Source organism: Pongo pygmaeus, chromosome 10, assembly GCF_028885625.2.
Source record: "Pongo pygmaeus isolate AG05252 chromosome 10, NHGRI_mPonPyg2-v2.0_pri, whole genome shotgun sequence".
Classification (NCBI taxonomy): Eukaryota; Metazoa; Chordata; class Mammalia; order Primates; family Hominidae; genus Pongo; species Pongo pygmaeus.
In genome coordinates, this window is record NC_072383.2 from 103,115,051 (window position 1) to 103,133,309 (window position 18,259).

Sequence of the window (18,259 nt, forward strand, 5' to 3'; positions counted from 1 at the left end):
GTCCCAAGGCTAGTTAATGGGTAAAACTAGGACTTGAATCCAATTCTGGTTGAAGCTTCTCCTAACAAAGGGTGTTGCTGGGTGAGCAACTCATCTTGGTTTGCCTGGAACTTACTTGGTTTTAGCACTCAAAGTCCTGAATCCTGGGTATCTCCTTGGACCAGGCAAACTAGACTGGTTGGTCCTCTAGTTTCATCACAGTGACCTCAGAAGAGGATGAGGGAGAGCTGGGAGATTCAATGTCCTTTGAGGGCTGACTTTGGGTCCCCCAGGTGCAAAACAGAATTGCCTGTCTTTGCAGGAGCAGCTCCTTCTGAGGGAGCTGGGTATTGCTCACTCCTCTAACTTGATGAGGTTGAATCAGACACTGTTCTGTCTTGACGGATGGGCTGGGCCACACTGCCAGGGCTCCAGCATGAATTTGTGCATTTGGAAAAAACGTTTCTGCAAATGCATTGCTGCTCTGCACTCTCAGAGTGTGGAGCAGATGAATCATGCCCAGCCTGTTAGCAAGTCCGGAGATTTGGAAAGTGTCCGAAGTCAACCGAGTATTATGGTTGTTTTGCCAGTGGAAGGAGCAGAGACCCATCTGGACTTGGGTGATTTAGTACAACAGTGCTTCATTTTGAAATGTTGAGGGAAGTGACAGCCCCAAAATGGTAGGAGTTGTAAGGGTAAAAGTGTCTTTTACTGCCTTTCGAGACAGCACGGTGAAGAGCACCAGTGCTGGAAATAAACAGATATGGGTTGTCAATCTGCTACTTGCCCTTGCTGCTTGCTGACTGTGTGATCTTGGACAAGTTACTTAACCTCTCTGGGCTTCAGTTTTCTCAAGTGCAAAATGGGACCAAATGATGTCATTATTACATCTAACTTAAAGGGTTTTTTATGAGGATTCAATGAAACAATGTGAGAAAAAGGCTGAGCGTTGTGTCAGGCATCAGATACATGGTACATTCTCAGTATGTGGTAGTTTATTTTGTAAGATATGACTTCCAGCCCTGGCTCTGCTGCTAGCTACACTGGGCACTTCGGGCAAGCGTGTAAGGTCTCCGAGTTTCTTCTGTAAATCGAGGGGATTGGCCTATACTCGAATCCCTTGGAATTCTAAATGTCTTTGGTTTTAGGCCATGCATGAGAGGCAAGTTCCTACTCAGGGTCCCGCAGTATTTCAGTTCTATGTCTTCAGACCTGAATTAACAATCCAGCAGCTCCCTGCATTCCAGCAGCACTGAGAGGGGTCACAGGGAGTCGCCCAGAGAACCAAGTGGGCTTGATTCCTTTGTCCTGAGCCAGCTCTCCGTGGGCTGCTCTCAGTTAGCAGACTGGGAATGGAGTGTCCACTTGAAAACAACGTGCTCTTCATTACAATGAAACAAACACGAGCGGCTTGAGTTTAATTTTAGCTTCATTTATGTATTGTGGGAGATATGGAACTGTTCCTGGGTCCAAGAAATCATACTGTAAATTGAGCTAATTAGATTCTTTAAAAAAAAATCTTTAATCCCATTGATTTGAGTTTAGAGAGGAGAAAACAAGTGTTGTGGCTAAATAAAACTCCCAGTGGGCGGGGTGGACAGCAGAAGGCTGCCGTTAAATGTCCTCAGGGCCTCAGGGATTTCTTTTGCGGGGCTTTTGATCATCAGACCTTTCATTTTTCAAAGGAAAAAAAAAAATAACCGTAGCCTAATGCTACTGGCAGTTTTCTCCTTATATAGCAAGAACCAAACCTCTCTGATGCTCTTAAAGGAAGTGTTAAATCTTCTATCATTCATAAACCTTTTGAGTACCTACTACGTGCCAAGCACCACAGCAACAACATGAATAGGTTAGAGAGAGGCTCTATCCCCAAAACCCAGTGCCTGGCGAGTTGCCCCGCACATCGTAGGTGCTTGATAAAAACTTGTCGAATGAATGAGTGTAATAAAACCATTAATTAATAGTTTGCCGTCACAGCATTTTGATGAATCCTATTGTGTTTTGGACTTGTCCTAGAAGTGGCCAGCCAATCAGGTCTCAGGCCATGAGGAGACTATGGAGATGTTTGACTTACCTGTCAGTGAAGAGGTGACCCAGTGTGGCAGCTGAGACCATGGGCTGTCTAAGGCAGAATTCTGTCTCCACCTCTTTCTAGTCATGAGACCTGGGCAAGTTACCTAACCCTGCCATGCCTCGGTATTCTCATCAGTAAAGTGAGAATGGTAGTAGTACCCGCGCCATGGGACTGTTGTGGGGATTAAATATGTGAACTGCTTGGCGAAGCATTGGTGACCTCTAAACGTTAGCTGCCACCGTCTGGGCCTTGGTTACTCAAACTTCCCTAACGCCACTTGTAAGATACATGTGGGGTGAATATACTCATGTGCATAATTGCTGGTCCTTCCTTTGCATCCCAGGCAACAGAGTAGGTCCTCATTGTTACCATTTGCATATGACTAGCCCAGAAGTCATTTGTGGCCCCTGGAAACCAAAAGCCCCTGTGGTCTAAACCTGAGAGGGTACAGTGGAGATCAGCCTCTAGGGAGGGTCGGAACCTTTGCACAACATCAGCAGTAGGAGATGTTCTACAGCTCTTATTGTAGATGCTACAGTGTCTTCTGAGGTAGATGGAGCCAGGTCGTGTGGAAATTGTTTATTCTATAATTGGATGCTCAAGAATCAGAAAGCATAAAGAGTATAATTTGTACCTCTCTTCCCCATGGTGGGGAAATCTTATTAAAATGCAGATTCCTGGGCCTTAACTTCCATCTTCCCCTCCTTCTGATTCAACAACTCTGGGATGAAGCCCAAGAATATGCCCAGAAATCTGCTTTTTAACAAGCAATATCATGGGGAAAGTGAGTAGAGCACACGTTGAGAAACTCTAGTTTTTGGAACATGACACGGAGGATTTGGGGAACTTTATCTTCTCTTGACTCTCCTTCTCATCCTTCCACAGATCACTGGGCCCCTCCTGAGTCATCTGGCTCCTTCTTTCCTCTTGGGGAGAGATAAAGTGCTGACCCAAGCCTCCCACCCTGGTGGGTGGGGTGGGCCTTGACTCAGTGGTCTGTATCCTTGTGGCCGGCTGGCCTAGCTGAGTTGGGAGGTGACCCTCGGCTCACAGGTTGGGCAGCACCTGTCGGTCTCGAGACTCAGCTTGGCTCCTTTCCACTGACATGGCCTTGACCATGGCCAAGTGCTTGCAGCTAAGGGAGGCGCGGAGGGGTTGTCTGTAAAATGCAGGTACTTCCTTCACTGTGGGAAGGATCACACTGCACCGACTGCCTGTTGCACAGTGAGCACTCCAGAAACGGTGGGGTTGTTATCATTCCCATAAAAGGCACACAAGGCCCCTTTAGCTTTTGTGGTCTGGGGAGCCAAGGCCGGTTCCCATGGCACCCAGTGAAGTCACGGGCAGGGCTGATGGCTGTATGCAAAGAACCCAAGGTTCAGGCCCCACATGGTCAAAGCATTTTAAAGGCCTTGTATTAGAAAAATAAACCAATTAAATAATACTGCCCCCCATAAAAGCAGACTTTTAATGGATTCCATGGTAGGTTTTTCACCGTGGCGGTCCCGGAGCCATGGGCCTCGATGAGCCCGTCTGCCGCCATAGGGAGAATTTAATCTTGCCCGGCGTGGGCATAATTTTATGAGTTTTATGGCTGTTTTTACTTCTCCGAAGTGTTGCTATGTCATTGTGCACCAAGGGCAACTTGCGTGCATTTAACAGTTTACCTCCTTTTTGGTGGAAATGAAAAATGAAGTCATAAATTAAAGAAAAACACAACATAGAATTTTTTTCCCTCTTCTTGGGGCAACTGGAGGAACAAAGAACCAGTGTTTCTCTGTACAGCCTGATCAAATTCTAATGGCTTTAATGTATTGACATTTGCCTGCGATTCCCTCCTCCCCAGGGAAGACTGTGGGCATGTAGCTATGTTTGGAGCTTGTACTACTGACCCCGAGAAGACCTGGAGCAGTTCTCTAGGGCAGGGGTTGGCAAACTCTAGCCCAAGGGCCAAATCTGGCCCACTGCCCATTTTTGTTCATTGGTGGAAAAAACTCAAAAGAAGAATAATATTTTCTGACACATGAAAATTAGATGACACTTTCCCAGATTTCCCTGTTCATCAGTGAAGTTTTGTTGGCACCCAGCCACACCCATTCATTTCTGTATTGTTTGGGGAGGATTTCACACCACAATGGCCCTGCGGAAGAGTTATGACAGACACTGTAGGGTGCAAAGCCTAAATACTGTTTGTCCCCTTACAGAAAATTTTGCTGACCCCTGCCCTAGGAAGTCAAGGAAAAGGAAAGAGAAAACATGGCATCTTGTTTCTGGGCATTGATGATTGATTTTCAGAGTTTCCATGTGGCTCAAAGTGACAAGTCAACGGAGGCTCACCTGAGCAGTAGTTGTTCTTCCGGAGACCTTCCAGATGTCATCAGCTGCTTGTGGATGACTCTCCTCCCTTTCCTGACCTCAGGTTGACTTCTAAGCAGAGGTCCCTGGGCTAACCCCCTGCAGCCAGCCCTCCCAGTCATTTGAGCTGCACCCTGCTTGAGGTCTGGTCACTCCTCATCAGGCCCCTTGATAGCCACGAATAGAGAAATTCCCGCCTTCCTCCCAGGGGGATCTAAAACAGCTTCTGAAATTTGTCACCAGCACTTTTAAACTCTGGCTTTTGGCCAGGCACAGTTTTAAGCATTCTGCACATAGTAGTTACTCATTTAATCTTCACATCCAACCCAGGAAGTTAGATGCCCCTCTCATTCCCATTTTATAGACAAAGAAGCAGAGACGCAGAGAGGTTAGGTAGTTTCCTTAAGGTCACACAGCTGGTAGTGGTAGAGCCAGTATTGAAACCCAGGCTGTCTGTTCCAGGGAATGTCCTGCTGTCCGTTCATTGCCTCTGTGGAGCAGGTGAATTCTTCAGGCTCATGAAAGGATCTAGTTTTCCTTGTTCCACTCATGCCACTGTTGCACCTCAAACCATAAGAAAACTGCCTCGTACTTGAGAAGAAAGCCCCATTTATTCTTTCCCCATCTCTCTTTTTTTTCTCTCTCCTTCTTTCCTTTCTTCCTTCCCTCCCTTCTTCCCGCCTTCCACCTTCCTCCTTCTCTGCTTCCTTTTTTCCTTTCCTCCTTCCTTTCCTCCCTCTTTTCCTCTCTCCTTCCTCCTTTCCCTTCCTTCCTTCGCTTGCTCCCCTCCCTTTCCTTCTTTTTTCCTCCTTCCCTCCTTCCTTCTCTCCCTCTCTACTGCTCTCTTTCCTTCCCTCCTACCTTCCTTTTTTCCTTCCTTCCTTCCCTCTCTCCCCATTGCATCCCTCCCTTCCTCCTTCCTCCTCCCTCCAACAAATAATGATCAAGCCCATGACTATGTGTTACACAATGCACGAGGGGCTGCACAGAATGAACAAGAAAAATGAAAAAGAAAGAATTCATTGCCACTTAAAAAGAGCTCTTGGTGGCTTCAATGTTGGGGGGGTTTGAGGAGTTCACTTAATTCCCCCTCTTTTATTAATTGTAAGTACCATCTCTGTCTGGAACCGTAAACTCTTGTCTTTTCTGCTTCATGCTGATATTTTCACTAAAAGTAACATAATTTAGGAGAGGCTTTGGGGAGGCTGGGCCTCTGACCTACCCAGTGGGAGGAGCCTCCTGGGGAAGGAACTGCCCGTTCTCAGAAGCCCAGCTTCCAGGGACAAGGAATAAAAGGTCATTGACTGTTGCTGGAGAAGTCTGCGGAATCTTAAAATGTGTTACCAAGCCTGGTGCTGGGTAGAACTTGCTGTCTTGAAGCAGCCATTACGCCATCTTTTGTAAGTGGTTTCATTTCAATGAGCTTTAGATGCCTGTCCTGTTTTCTTAAAACACTTGCTGGGGAGACTTTTTAGCATGATTTAGATCCTTCTGGGTGTGGAAATGCCTGAATGTTGGGAAGACAGACAGCAGCTGTGCTGTTGGAGAAGGGACAGTGTGGAAATCTTCCTTTGCTAGAAGCTGGTTTTCTCTTTCTTTCCTGCCTGTTTCTTCTACCCTACTCTGTGCCTTTTTCTTTGTTAGACAACAAATCTTTGTTGCTCATTTCTGATGAGCCTTCACTTTCTTTCCTCAGTCATGCGGAGGAATCCCTTTGGTGTGGACATCTGCTGCCGGAAGGGGTCCCGAAGCCCCCTGCAGGAACTCTACAACCCAATCCAGGTAAGCTTCGAGCACTCTGTCAGCATGTGAATTTTTTTTTTTTTTTTTTTGGTGGGGATGGATACTAAAAACTCCAAAATTGTGGTCTTTGGGGGATTTAAAACTTCCTTTCACAGCCTGGCATTTTACCTTCAGTGGTTGCTTTCTCCATCACCCTTTTTCTATGTAGCATCTCTGAAAAAATTCTAGCAGGGGATGTTTAGAATTAGAGAAATGCCTAGGTTTAGTGCTAAGCATTCAGACCTGCCCAGGATTTGAACTCCTGAGATTAACACAGTCTCAAGTCCGAGCAATGGGACTCGGGAATTAAAGGTCCAGCGAGGCCGTGCAGTCTTCCCTTTGGTATCCCCAAAGGAAGAGTTGCACATGGGTGCACTTGACACCCACTCCCACATCCCACATATTAAAACCCAGTGATGCCCCACCTTACTGTGCCAGTTTGGCAAACTCCCTTGTGAGCAGGGACCTTTTGCTAAGTGACTGCCTCAGTAAATCTAACTCGTTAGTTAAATGAGGCAGCAAACGTGACCTCTATGCCATCAGTTATGAAAAGAGCTCCTCTTTGAGCAAAAAAAAAGCTCCAACCAAGGAAAAGTGTCTTCTATGGAAAGCTAGTGCAAAGTTAGGAGGCCTGGTTGCCATGGCAGCAGCCTCAGTGGCGTGTGTGGGTCCTGATGTGGAGACGCTGGGGCTGATCCTTTTGTAGGAACATTAATTAGCACTTGATGCCCAGAACTGGTAAGTGAACAACTAGCAGCAGCATCAGTGGACCTTCAATAGCTGTAGAGAAAGAGGGAAAAATGTACTGCTTTGGCTACAGTCTCTGACTAAATTTAATACTTCTTTGGACCAAGGTACCTGGTGGAGGAAGATAATGCATGGGCCTCAAAGCTGTCAAATTTTTAGAACTCTTGCAAGGGGATGCACTTGAGAACTATCTGATGCCCCCTACCCCCCTTCCCAATCTCTCACCTGCACTCCCTTCTAGAAAAATGGACTCCTGAGTTTATGCATCATGGTGGCCTAATTAGGTTAACTCATGCCCTGTCTTGAGGTGTGACTTGGCCAGATTAGCCCATTAATTGCCAAGTCAGTATTGCCTGAGGCTTCCTGTACTGGGTTCTGTGGTAACTCAGTGGGGAATTTGATAGTTGGGTTCCCTTTGGCGCCCCAAAAATCTGCATATTATAGGCAGATCTCCCAGCCTGTCCACACACACCCTGTCCTAAGGAAGAGGCAGAACTGTGCTTCAACAAAGGATAGGATTTCTGGTAACCCGTGTCGAAAACAACACAGGCTCCTCAGATGCAAACCATTCCCATCTTTTTGTTGATATCCTCTGTTCTCAGATCATTTTCTCCTTCAAAACAAAACTACTGAAACACTGCTGCAAATTTTTTGGGTAACATATGGTGTCATGGGAAAAGCTATTTCTGAAGTCACCGCCCCTGTGGATGGAAGGTCCATGGACTGCGTCTGTCCTGTTCACTGTTGGCTCCTCAGTACCTAACACAGGGCTCTCAAATACTTGTGATTCAAAACATGAAAGTCCAGGTTCAAATCCCGGCTTCATCTCTAACTAGTTGTGCAACCCTGAATATATGATGCGTTCTCTTTAGGGGTCAGTTTTCCTACCTAACACTCTCCTGGAATGTTGGGAGGATGAAATAATTCTGATGTGTCAGGGGCTCTGTCGGTATGATTTGTCATTTTTGTGGTCAGGAGGGTGGCTTCCATATCAGAAGCCTTGACTTAGGAGTCAGACCTGGGTTCAAAGCCTAGTTTCATCATTTCTTAGCTATGTGACTATGGGGTGTTTACTTAACCTCTCTGAGGTTTCTTTCCTTGATTTATAATGTGGCATGAATAATACCTGCCTTGCAGTGTTGCATGTGGTGATGTGTCTTGCTTGGAGCTTCCTGTGGAGTTTGCTCCTTCATGAGTTCATTCACTCCTTTTTTTCATTCATTTCTTCATGTGCTGTTACATGTGCCTAGGAACATATAGCTTAGTAGCTTAGCAGCTTAGCACTAGGCGCTGGGCACAAAAGGGTGGAGAGGGTGTGTGCTTAACCTTTTGTGGCTGGTAACTCTGAGCTCAGGGTTGAGGGGAATGAGTTGACTGGCGAGGCAGACCCTGCTTGGTCCCATTGTAAACCAGTCAGAGAAGAGATGCCTGTCCTGGGTAGGGGCCCTCTCTTCCTTCCGGTAGTGTTCTGAGCATTGTCTAGATGACAGGCCTATTGAGCAGTAGCCTGGGACTTGGGAGGGAACCTGGGGCTGGAGAGCAGCTCCAGGAGGCATTGGGGAGGGCGTAGGTGGGTGAGTCACCGTCCTCCCTCAAGGACGTTTTGGGCAAGTTGTCTGGCCCCATTAGCCAGCAACCAGGGAAATGTAGCTGCAGGAAAATCACCTCGTTTCCTCGGGATGTTTTTTCTTAGGCTGGTTTCCTTTACAAGCTGCAATTATGTTCCATCCCACGCAAGTTCAGTAAGTGGCACTTTTCAGAGAAACTGTCTTGGTGATCATTTGGGCTGCCATGGGCCAGGGAGTTGAGGAGAGAAGGGAGTGAGAGCTTCTATTGAGTTTAGTTGGTTTTGTGTCCATGAGCCATTTACAAACTTTGCACCTGATTGGGCTCTGTTGCAGTTTCTTGTATTTCCCTACCAGCCAAGCTGTTGAAGCTGCTGAGCCCGGAATGATGTTATCACTGAGGCAGATGACAAACCCTCTAGTTGCTAGAAACCAAACTGCTCCCCGAGCTGGCGTTTCCGTTTTTTGTACTGACTGCGTATTTGGGCTTGATATATAATGGTGAAAACAGGAACTGTTTATTTTAGGTGATAAGAAACCAACATTATGGCAAGAAGACACCATCTTAGTTACTCTGTTACCAGTACCGTAGGCCAGATACTATCTAGATGCTTATAAACATCTTATCTAATCCTTGTAATAATAAGCCCCAAGCTAGGTTTTATATCACCATTTTATGGATGGGGGAACTGAGGCCAATAACTTCATACAACTTATCCAAGGCCACATAACTAGTAAGAAACAGAGTGAAATTCAACCCAAAAACAAACTACAAATCCAAATTTCTTTACCTCTATGCTGTACTTGCTGTTACTAGCAAAGTTCTCTTGGTGGGAGTTACCCATCCCCTCTCCAAAAAAAAAAAAAAAAAATCAAACCCAGATTTTCACTGGACAAAGTGTTGGGAAAATTGGGAAATTTTGGCTATAATCTGGGAAAATTGGCTATAATATTGGGAAATTGGCTATAATCTGATTTGAGTGTACAGAGTTTTTTATTTTAGTGTCCAAGATTTTCTTATTTTAGTGCCTTGCAAACCCCTAACCAATAAAACAACAATGGGGTCAGGAGATCGAGACCATCCTGGCTAACACTGTGAAACCCCGTCTCCACTAAAAATACAAAAAATTCTATGGGCGTGGTGGCGGGCGCCTGTAGTCCCAGCTACTGCGGAGGCTGAGGCAGGAGAATGGCGTGAGCCCGGGAGGCAGAGCTTGCAGTGAGCGGAGATTGCGCCACTGCAGTCCAGCCTGGGCAAAAGAGCCAGACTCCGTCTCAAAAAAATAAAAAATTAAAAAAAAAAATTTGGAGTTGATATTCTTAGAAAAACTGTACTCTGATGTCTTATAATTTTCCTGGTTCTCTGCTGTTTCCTTGGCCCCAAAATAAAATGTAATTGCCGATCAGATCAGCTGGAATCAAGTCACCGAAAGTTCAGGAGGTGTCAACTGCATATTTGTGGGCCAAGCACATCTGCGGGCCGCTCTGGCTCAGTTCAGAGGCACAGGGCAGAGCTGCATTGTCAGCCATTAATAGGGCCTAATTTCCCCTAAATGCCAGCTAGGGCGAGACAGCTTTTCCTTCTGCCCCGCCCACCTCCTGGTCCTCTCGTGGGTTCCCTGAAATCTTCACAACATCACTCATGTGGTTCAGCCCTGCCCTGCTTGATTCTTTCTTTAGCATTTACACTTGCTCTGTGATTACCATGTTCCAAGGGGAGAGACACACAGCACAGGGCTGACCCTGAATTTATAAGCGCTGAGTCTAGGAGGTTTGTATAGGGCACAGCAGATCCAATTGTTCTAGGGGTCTCTGAGGACCAAACAGTGTTCAAGGGATTTAGAGGAATTCTGGGGAACTCTCTGGGGGGGAAACAAAAGCTCCAGGAAAACTGAGAATGACAAGATCTTGGAGGCCCCCACTGAAATCTCTATTACATGGTGACTCCTCATTGGTCAAGTCTTCAGGGTGCTCAAGTAAACTTATTTCTCCATCAGTTAGACTCCAGGAAGCAGGATGGGGAGGAGGATGAGGAGGGAGAAGGAAGTCAGAAGGAAAGAAGGATGAGAGAGAAAAAGGAAGACGAATTACTATTTACTAAATGTATAATACATGCCAGTGACCGTTTGATGTATTTTTCATACATGTCTCATGGAATCTTTACAACAACCCGAAGAGGAAGGTCTCCAGTAACCCCATTTTTTAGGTATGTTAACTGAGGCTCAGAGGGTTGAGCAATGTGCCAATCATGCAGCTCCTGAATGGGAGAGCCAGGCCTACGTAGCCTGGCTAGGTTGCAGGATGAGGAGAGGCTAGTACTTTATTTTTCCCCGGTGAAAAAATGCTTCCTTGAGATTCTTTTTCCCAGTGACTCAAGCCGAGACCTGAGGTGTGCTCAGGACCACTTGCAAAATTCACAAAAGCAGGGGCCAGGACTTCTGGAATGGCATGGAATGGACAATAGCTGTAAACAATTACAGGCCGGGCACAGTGGCTCATGCCTGTAATCCCGCACTTTGGGAGGCTGAGGTGGGCGAATCACCTGAGATCAGGAGTTCTAAACCAGCCTGGGCAACATAGTGAAACTTTGTCTCTACTAAAAATACAAAAATTAGCCGGGCATGGTGGCTCGTGCCTGTAATCTCAGCTACTCGGGAGGCTGAGGCAGGAAAACCTGGGAGGCAGAGATTGCAGTGAGCCAAGATCGTGCCCCTACACTCCAGCCTGGGTGATAGAGTGAGACTCTGTCTCCAAAAATAAAAAATAAAAATAAATAAATAAATAAATAAAAATTGCAGATTTATTTTTTGCTTACTGAACCTGATACATAGCCCAGTGAAGGACACGCCTTTGTCTCCTGGCTGGGGCTGTCAGAGCAGGAATCACCCCTGAGAATTCTGCCACGGGATAGAACATCTTGGTGACATTTGGAAGCTGGGCTCATTGATTTCGTTGAATGTTTTAGATTGATAAAAGCTTGTAATAGTCCAAAGGTTGTTGGGGCAGTTGCGGAGGACTCTCTTAGTCCCAACCTAAATAGCTTTTTCAGCAATGCTTGACAAAATTTGTTCCTTCAGTGGACACTTATAGAATAAACAGAGGAAAAGGGCGTGGGGAGGAGAGGCACCTAGGTCATGTAACCTGATAAGCGGTATATAATAGAAGTTTTTTGCAAAGTTATGAGAGAATCAGGAGTGAATGGTTAGCCTCTGAGGGGCGGTGCACAGTGGGGGCCTTTATACAGGATTTGAGTCCGGACTCTGAAGACACAGCAGACTTTCCCATGTTAAAGAAGAGAGATAGCATCACAGAGTGGGAACATCAGCGAGGCCGCAGGGAGACAGTCCACGGCACATTCAGAGAACTGTGAGGGGTTTGTGGCTGGAGTGAAGGTGATGCCAGGGGCGGATCGGAGAGGGGGCAGGAGTGGCAGGTTGGTAGCATGTGGATTGGCTCATGTCTGCCATTCTCGTCATTTCCAATCCATCTGGTCTTTACCTATTGGCAGGGTTGGAGGTCACGAGGGGCCCACAAAAACTGGCATGCATCTTATGACCTAGCTTCTCCTTTTGACTCAGCCGCTTGCTAACTGTGGGGCTTCTCCAGGGCAGGTAATGTCCCCTTCCAGGCCTCAGCATTGTCATCTATAAAATGAAGGGGTTAGACTGGATCAGTGTTTCTCAAGCCTGTGGTCCTCATATTAGGACCACTCTGGGAGCTTTTGGGAAATGACCAGTGCGCAGTCCTCACCACTGGCGATTCTGATTTTATTGGTCTGGGTTCGGGCTGGGGTGTTGGTATTTTTCAAAGCTCCCTAAGTGATTCTAATGGGTAGTAGCCAGAGTTTGGAAGCCCTGAGTTGGAGGGTCTTTAAGCACCCCCTACTCCCTGGTCCTAAAAGTCTTTGATTCTAACATAACCTATAACTTGCTAAGTTAGGGAGGGAGAAGCAGGCTGGCAGGACCAAGAGAAAACAAAAAGAGAAAGCAGATAAGCTATACATCTGCCTTTCTTCATGTTCTAGGACACATAGTCCTCCTATGCAAATAACTCATCATCTTCCTGCACCCACCTATCACCAGACCCTCGGATGATAGAAAAATGCAAGTGAGTTCACTAAAACCTTGGCGTTATCAGTACTGCACAAAGCCCTCTTCAGCACACAGCACAAGCACCATCCTATAAAATCCCCAGCAAGCCTTTGTCTGCTTGCAGTCAGTTCCTCTCTTGCTGACCTGCCCATTGCTCCCTTGCAATGTGTTTTCATACTTTTTCTCATAAATCTGCCTTTCTTTCCCTACAATTCTCTTGGTAAACTCTTTTTACCACCCACATAACACCAACGCCAGAGAGTCGCAATGCAGGACATAACCCATTATGTGAAAAGCAACTCAAAGCGTATATGCTGAGGTTGTTCACTCTACGTAGTTTCTACTGTCTTTCTATATGAAAGCTCTGTGTCCGTGTTTTCCACTAGGACACAGAGATCATTGTCCCTCATCTACTCCATTTGTAGGTTTGTGGGTCTGATGCCTATAGTGCTAGACATCCAGCCAGCAGCATGTGGGCCCATCCGAGGTGCCAAGTCTTCAGCCAAAGTGTTGGGAGGAGCCCTGTGAAAGGGATCCTTGAGCCACTTCTGTCTTGAGCCAGTAAGAAGGAGAACTCAGACTTGCTCCAGGCCAGGCGTCAGATGGACATTTCTGAAGGATCAGTTACAATCATAGAAATGAGCATGGAACGAGAAGGGCCCTCTGCCTTTAGAATGCTATTCAGGAAGAACGATGCTGAGTGGTCACATATGCTGGGGAAGGCATGAAAGAGCAGACGTTGTACTGTCCCCAACTCTGGTCAATTAATCCCTTCATTACCAACCACCTGGTAAATGACGAGTTCATCTAATTATCTTCTTTGACTCAGCAGCTGTCTACCAGCCAAAGAGGGATTAATTGATTTGGTTGTAGACCGACTCCTTATGCAAAGATAATGCTTACTGCCAGCCTGGCAGCTGGCTGGCAAAGATGAAATATTACATTAACCTGATCTTACACACAGTACTTGGGAGAATGCTTCATTATTAATTGCAAATTACAATAGACTAGCGAGGCCCATTGCAAAAAACCACGGACGGTGAACTACCTCTTTCACCGTGGCTAGCGGATTGATTATTCTTGAACCAGGGAAGCTTCCCGGTCAGATTTCCAGTCAAGCCAGGAAGGATTTCTGGTCAAGCCAGGGGACATGACAGTCAAACACAATTTGGGTTTAGAGGAAAGGATTGGATGCCTGAAGGAACTGGGGAGTCTCAGCCCAGCTATATGACCTGGGGCAGTCACTTACCCTGTTCAAGCCTTGGTTATCTGTAAAATCAGAGCTTGATACCAGTCTTGCAGGTTTGTGAGATTCAGAATTCTGTATCAAAAGCACCTAGGACAGTGCCAAGGTCAGAGTTGGTGTTAATCATTAGCCATTCATTGTCTCGATGGAGTTAGGTAACCTGGGAATTTTCTTAGGGGTCTGGGCCCTTGCTGTGCTCTGTAATATAGGCTCAGACATTTTGCACATGCACATTTGGAATTTTGTTGCATAATAAGATGGATGATTTCCTCTTACCTGGAAGCTACTAGCTATCTTCGTTGTGAGTACTTCCTAACAATTTTGATTTATTTGTTTCTAGCAGAGTCTGTGTTGATCAGCAAGCTTGATGCACTGATTTATAAAGCCATGAGTGCCTCTGTGTGTGTGTGTGTGTGTGTGTGTGGTATGTGTTACATATATGTTCACTCAACCTATATTCTATAAAATGTGCAGATGCAGCTTTCATATTTTAAAAGTCTCCCATGGGCATGTCTGTTATACTCCCAATGCCTAGTTAGGTACTCTGTAATGGTTGCTAAATAAGACCTCATCTCTGGGTTGTGTTCATGTGAAAGCATTGATCTCATTGATTAGTCCACATTTAACTCAAGCTTTCTTTATAGGCAGTTGTTCTGCTTCAGAAACAGAGGTTTCAGGATCAAGCCTAATTTGATCCAATATATTCAAATCTGGACAGTAAGCTCAATGCGCTAATGGAGTTTTTCTGTGTCAGTCTGTGTGAATATAATCTGACATATTTAAACTGGAGAAGGGCATTCAAGTGACAAAATGACCTCGGCAATTTCCACATGGTAACACAGCTGTACAATCTGCCATTTCCCGAAAGTTATTTCCTGAATTACCCTCAATTATAAGAGGCCTCCACATAATTTGATTTTTCTGTAAATGACACAACTCAAGTAGCTTCTCAGCCAATTGGATTTTAACCTTGTCAGAATGGATAGAACTGAAACAAAGCCCTGGCTTGTTCTGAAACTGACCATAGGAGAGACATCGAGGGTGAGAGGGTGGCGGCAGCACGCATCTTCCTTCCCCAGTGGAGTCTGTGGGTCTGATGGACCACGCAGATCTCGGGGGAGTTTCCACCCCATCTTCACACTAGTTACTCTGAGATCTGAGGCACATGGCTGAACCTTTGTGAGCACTGGAGACCTTGTTTATAAAACAGGAATAAAATGCTTGTGGTTCAGTTATTAAGGATTAAATTAGAAAATATATAGAATCCCAGGCACATGGCAAGATGCCCAGTCAATGTTGATTTTTTTATTTGCATGCGAGAAACCTCCTCCAGGAAGCTCTGATTTTTTTCTTTCCCCTCCAAGCTCCGGTGAAATGTCTTTCTAGAATGGTGCTGCCCACTAGCAATATAATATAAGTTACATATGTCATTTGAAATTTTTTGGTAGCCACATTTTGAAAAGGAAAAAGAAAACAGGTGAAATTAAGTTTAATAATGTTTAAAATTTAACCCAGTGTACCTAAAAATGATTATTTCCATATTTAGTCAATAAAAAATATGTTAGTATATTTTATGTTTGTGTTTTCATGCTAAGCCTTTGAAATCTGATGTGTATTTGACACCTACAGCACATCTCCATTGGGACAGGCAGTACATCAAGTGCTCAGTAGCTGCATGTGGCTTGTGACTGCTGTCTTGGACAGTGCTGGTCTGTAAAATGCCCCGTTGTCCCTGCGTCCTGCCCATGTTATGACACTAATCTCACTTATTTAAAACGATTCCACCAGGCTTTGCGCCCCTTGAGGGAAGGAGCTGTCTTTCTTATTCATCTTGGGGTGTCCAGTAGCTACTATGGGCCAGCCCCAGAAAAGGTATCCAGTGGATGTTTGGGCAGTGAATGAAGCCACTTGCTCCTGTGCCTCATGTGAGGCATGGAGAGGCAACCAGGGCTTCACTCCCCTAGAGGTGCAGAGGCGGCCGGACATCAGGGTGGGCGGTTTCCTGGGACCCAGTGAAGAGTATGGCGCTTTTGTCCCAAGTCTCCTATTCATGCTGATGTCCGATGTTTCCCCCAGAAATTCCTTCCGGAAAGTGTAAGTGTGAGTATCGTAGAAGGGCTAACACTTTGAAACATATCAGTCATTATATCTCAACTTTGATTTCATAAGACGTTATGTGACTAGTGTGCGACAGGTGTGAGGCGGTTGGAGAGAATAGGAGCAAGGGATTAGTTGCGCGAAGGAACTGGGGAAAGCAAGTCACGGGACTAGGAAGGGATTAGGGGGCTGCTTAAGCCCCGACCCCACCCTCCCTCACCGCTTAGCCCACACTCAGCCCTGTTTCTCAATTCCTTCCGCTCCTACCTCCTTTCCTCCTTCTTCTATAGTGTGTGGCACGCAGCAAATATGCACTGCGTGAAATGGAACTGGAATTCCCTCACACCCCAGCCTGCCTCCCTCACTGATTGCATATTCACTGTAGTAGTTCGCTGGGGCTGCTGTAACAACGTACCACAGACTGGGTGGTTTAGACAATAGAAATGTATCGTCTCACAGTTTTGGAGGCTGGGAGTCGGAGATCAAGGCGCCAGCAGGATTGGTTCCTTCTAAGGGCCGTGAAGAAGTGCCTGTTCCAGACCTGCCTGTTAGCCTCCTGGTTTGAGGGTGATCTTTGGCTTCCTTGCTCTGATTGCTGCCTTCATCTTCACATGGTGCTCCCCCTGTGTGGGTGTCTGGCTTTGTGTCCACATTTCCCCTTGTTATAAGGACACCCATCATATTGGAGTAGGGGCCCACTGACTCCAGTATGACCTCATCTTAGCTAATTACATCTGCAATGACCCTATTTCCAAATAAGATCACATTTGAAGGTACTGGGGTGAGAACTTCAACATACGAATTTTGGAGGGGACACAGTTCAATCCCTAGTGCTTACTATGTGTGTCGCATTCTGCTAGATGTTAGGGCTTTTGAGATAAAAGTCCGTCTGTTGTCAAAGATAAAGGATCAGGGTTGGCAGGGACGTGGAGAAGAGGGAACTCCTGTGCGCTGTTGGTGAGAATGTAAATTGGTGCAGCCATTATGGAAAACAGTATGGAGGTTCTCCAAGAAATTAAAAACAGAACTACCATATGATCCAGCAATCCCACTTCTGGATATATGCCCAAAGGAAATGCAAGCAGCATCTGAAACAGACACCAGCATTCTCACTGTAGCAGAGCTGCAGCATTGTTCACAACAGTAAGACACGGAATCAGGCTGGGCGCGATGGCTCATGCCTGTAATCCCAGCACTTTGGAAGGCCGAGGCAGCCAGATTGCTTGAGGCCCAGGAGTTTGAGACCAGCCTGGGCAACATGGCAAAACCCTGTCTCTACAAAAAATATAATAAAATTAACCAGGCATGGTGGCACGTGCCTGTAGCCCCAGATACCCGAGAGACTGAGGGAGGTCAGGTTGAGGCTGCAGTAAGCCATGATCATGCCACTGCTCCCCAGCCTGGGGAGACCCTGTCTCAAAAAGAAAAAAAAAGATACAGAATCAACCTAAATGTTCATCAACGGACGAATGGATAAAGAAAATGTGAGTGAGAGATAGACAGATAGATAGATAGATAGATAGATAGATGTAGATATAGATATATAGATATATATAAATGGAATGTTATTTAACCTTAAAAAAGAGGGAAATTTTCAGCCCTTCGTGACAACATGGGTGAACCTGAGGGTACTGATATGGTTTGGATTTGTGTCACCCCCATCCCCAAATCTCATGTCAAATTGTAGTCCCCAGTGTTGGAGGAGGGACCTGGTGGGAGGTGATTGGACCATGGGGTGGATTTCCCCCTCGCTGTTCTCATGATAGTGAGTGAGTTCTCACGGGAATTGGTTGTTTGAAAGTGTGTAGCACCTCCCCCTTCTCTCTCTTCCTCCTGCTCTGGCCATGTAAGATGTGCCTGCTTCCCCTTCGCCTTCTACCATGATTGTAACTTTCCTGAGGCCTCCCCAGCCATGTTTCCTGTACAGCCTGTGGAACCAATGAAACATCTTTTCTTTACAAATTACTCAGTCTCAGGTAGTTCTTTATAGCAGTGCATGAACGGACTAATACAGGGACAGTATGCTAAGTAAAATAAGCCAGGCCCAGAAAGACAAATACCTTGTGATCTCACTTATATGTAGAATCTAAAAAGGTTGAACTGGTAGAAGCAGAGAGCAGAATGGTTACCAGAGGCGGGGAAAACAGGGAGATGTTGGTCAAAGGGTACAAAGTTTCATTAGACAGAATGAATAAATTCTGGAGATCTAATGCACAGCTTGGTGACTATGGTTAATAATAATGTATTGTAGACTTGAAATCTGCTAGGAAAGCAGATCTTAAATGTTCTGACCACACGAAAAATGTTAACTATGTGAGGTGAT

At 45.9% G+C, this 18,259-nt stretch overlaps 1 protein-coding gene across 2 annotated transcripts in view; it reads left to right on the forward strand.

The window, feature by feature from the left end:
- CHST11 (carbohydrate sulfotransferase 11) overlaps positions 1-18,259 on the forward strand; it is a 306,072-nt gene that overhangs the window by 139,491 nt on the left and 148,322 nt on the right. For both annotated transcript variants that reach the window (XM_054445122.2, XM_054445123.2), the window contains exon 2: positions 6,105-6,190. In XM_054445122.2, coding sequence (XP_054301097.1) covers positions 6,105-6,190 — 86 coding nt within the window. The remainder of the gene's footprint in view (positions 1-6,104; positions 6,191-18,259) is intronic.